Raw genomic sequence first — 3,532 nt, forward strand, 5'->3', positions numbered from 1 at the left:
CACCCTCTTCCGCATCAGTCCTTTGGCATCCTCCTACTCCTATTGCTTGCGCCCGAGGTCTGAGCTTCCCGCCATGCAGTGGAGTACAGTGGACAGTCTCGTCCTTCTCCACCCCTCAGTACAAGCTGGGAGAACTAGAAGAGTATTGTTCTCTACAGAGAACCTTGTTCAAAGTGCTTAGTTTTAAAAAATATTCATGAAAACTTAATTTTTAGAAAGGACACAAACATCTGACTTTTGAGATTGAGATACACACATGACAAACAACTGCTAGACTTTCAATTGTGGTTTCCTCATGGAAGAGTTACCTTTTAATAGGTACTTCACCAATTTAAAGAGATTAAAATATTACACAATTTAAGTAACTTAATTTCATAAATAACCAGTTTCACTTTATGTACACACACTGAATGTTTTCATCTATATGTTCATTTATTCTGTTGATAAAATGTCGGTTTCTTCAGGAAAACAAAACTGAAACTACATTAAGAGTTTCCATTAGATTAAATGCAAACCAGGGTTTGTTATCAAATCTTGATCAAGAGAAGAAGGGATATGGAGTTCTGAGATTGGCTGGAGAGACAGGAACTATAAACTGAAGGCTCAGTTCTTTCACTATTGCAATATGGAAGGTTTTTTTACCTGAAGTACTAATTAGAGGGTAATGTACTTGCGTGGTTGGGAAGTATGTATGTATCACACAAAGGGCAAAGGAAAACAGCCTGGTGGGATTTTCTAAGGTCAAGGTGATCCTGTTTTTTTTAAGCACTGTGGTGAGTTACTGGATTGTGAAATTATCCTCTCTAAAGTCTCAAACACAGAAAGCCAGTTGTTTGAAAGAATAAAACCTCAGACAAAATAGCCACTAGAAGAGAAATACTTTTCTTGAATATTATCCTTCAAGAAAACCAGGAGATGTGCACATTACACAGTTTGGTTTGGTCACACGTTTCCTCAAACCCCCTTTTGCTTGTTGCTACCGGCTGGCCTCACTCCTGTCTATTGCACTTAGGTGACCAGCTGCTGTCTCACCTGACACTGGAGCTTCCCAGAAAAACCTGACTCAAAAATTGAACCCACCTTCTACTTGTAAAATGAAACAAATCCTCAGGGGGGCTACTGACTGCCAAGGAAGGGTCTCACTAACACCTCTGAAACAAACTAACAAAAAAACAGGTGATGGAAATTCCAATGAAGAAACTGCTTTGAGTATATTGTAGAAATTATATCCTAAATTTAGAACCAGAAAAACCATTCATGTTTTTGGTAATTTTCAAATTTTATTTCCAACTACCGCAGTAACAAAATACCAATTCTGCATGGAATGTGGCAACCTTTTAAATCAATAAGGTCACAAATTAGTATTCCAACAGTACTTTGGCCTACGGAGATTTTGATAGGCGAGGACTATTACAGTCTTATAATATTACAGACATATGCTTCCTCAGTATCTAGTAATAAAAATATTCATTTTACCTCAATGATTCATCATGTATACATTTCTACTCTTTATAAGCACTATCCTTCTGGGTTGCAATGTGTGAGGGGGAAATTCCTCCCACACATGGGCTTTTCTATACCATACAGAAATAGCGATCACTTCCGCAGTAATGTACATTATTAAATTTTTAGTTGAAAGAGTGAATTATCCTATTATATCCTTTCTCTGGAAGTAAAAAGACACACACCATTACAAACATAAAATGAGTCAAACTTCTATTTTATTGACAGGAGTCCAAAATGAATACAAAAAAATGCCTCCTTTGCAAGTTATGTGTTTTTTTTTTCCTTAAAAGGCTTCTGAGTCAGGTGGATTAAAAGCTAAGAATGTATTTCAGCTTATGAACCTTTTAAAAAAGGTTTAATAACATGAGTCACCAACATCAGAGAACATATGGTCCCACAATCATTTTTAGACCTATAGCTTATAAAAAGAATTAGATCCTGCACTGATCTGCTAAAATAGAGGCTTAAAAATGTTTTAAGCCATTAAAAGCCATTTTTTATAATCTGTCTGATAACTCTGGGCAATTAAGAAAAGTAAAATCCCCAAATGTAGCCCTCTATATTATGTGGAATGGGACAGAATGCCAACTTATGACCAAGACAGGTAAAAATAAAAAGTTTAAAGCTATGAATGGAGCTGTTATAAACAGTCTTGTATCACTGCAAAATGTCAATAAATGAATGACAGCTTATCAAAAGCTTAAAACTTGAGCAGATGTTACTAAAAACATGTGTGGTGTTTATCATACTTTCATGTTTGCTGAAAACTAAACCTAAACAAAGAAAAACTGCTCACTTATAGATTGGTTTTCATGTACCTTTACTTTTACTGGGACCATAAATTGATCAGATAATACATAGCCCACACTTCTGGACAGTTATAACAAAGGGTTTATTATCATTTGCCAATGAAATAAATGCACCATCCCATACTTGAAAGGCTTTAACAAGCCTTAAGCATTTTTCAGACTGTACCAAGGCATCACCACTGCCTAGTTATATTATGCACCCATTTCTAGTAAAGAACTAAACACCTCCCTCAACATCAGTTCTGCACTGTTTCTGGTTTATTATACACTTCCAAAACAGCAAAAAGTTGCAAATACTGTGGTCCATTCATAGTATTGCTTAGTCATCATCTTCCTCCTCTTCTTCCTCCTCCTCAAAGCTATCTTCAAAGCCCTCGCTGTCCTCCTGGTCTTCATCCCCTTCTATTGCTGTATCCCACTGCGGGTGATTTTCTGGTACAGGTTTAGCCTCATGAACTTCCAACTATAAAGAAGAATTAAATGCAGACATCAGAAATTTTGGGAGGAAAAATGGAAGAAATATCTGATAAAGAAAAGGTTTTCTTTGACCACAGCAATTATAAAGAAACAGACTTTATGGTTGTTAACTCTAAATTTAACATATTTATTTACAATAGACATTCATCCCAGAAATAAAAAGGTAATCTAATATGCAAATGCAGTTAAATTTCAAATACGGTCTGATATTTTAATTCTACAGAAGCTATACTATTTATTCTGTACAATGAAAGATTAATAATTGTGATTCTTGAGCAAGAACACTGAGTTATGTCTTAGTAAGTCTTATGTCTTAATAAGTCTGCTGAGAGAAGAAAAACTCAAGTGTGACTTTCAAAAAAGTATTTTGCAGCCTCCATATTCATGAAGTGAAATTCTATAGACAATGGAAAGAAATATGGTACCCTCGTGGGAAAAAAACAGGCCTGCCTTTCCCAGCTCCCTTTACTCTGGGACTCCAGTACACCATGCAACAACACTTCACCACAACGTTACACAACAGAAGGCCTTTTATAAAAACCTCAAGTGAAACTGGTAAACATTGATAGGAATGTGCTTCAAATGATACTTATACAAAATGTATAAGATGATAAAAAAAAATTAATCTCAGAAATTAATAAACACTCCAACAATCTGTGGGAAAATACATGTACTTTTCTAAAAAAAACAAAACCCAGAACCCAGGTGGTGAGGCCCTGTAAAGTCACAGCAAATTATAG

The 3,532-nt window shown here is 35.6% G+C and overlaps 1 protein-coding gene across 2 annotated transcripts in view; it reads right to left on the reverse strand.

Annotated features, from left to right (window-relative positions):
• Window positions 1-1,704: 1,704 nt before the first annotated feature.
• SEC63 (SEC63 protein translocation regulator) overlaps window positions 1,705-3,532 on the reverse strand; it is a 66,724-nt gene continuing 64,896 nt past the window's right edge. For both annotated transcript variants that reach the window (XM_081828761.1, XM_006743711.2), the window contains one exon: window positions 1,705-2,778. In XM_081828761.1, the coding sequence (XP_081684887.1) occupies window positions 2,635-2,778 (144 nt within the window). In that variant the 3' untranslated portion in view covers window positions 1,705-2,634. The remainder of the gene's footprint in view (window positions 2,779-3,532) is intronic.

This window comes from Leptonychotes weddellii, chromosome 8 (genome assembly GCF_054177405.1).
Source record: "Leptonychotes weddellii isolate Sample4059 chromosome 8, ASM5417740v2, whole genome shotgun sequence".
NCBI lineage: Eukaryota > Metazoa > Chordata > Mammalia > Carnivora > Phocidae > Leptonychotes > Leptonychotes weddellii.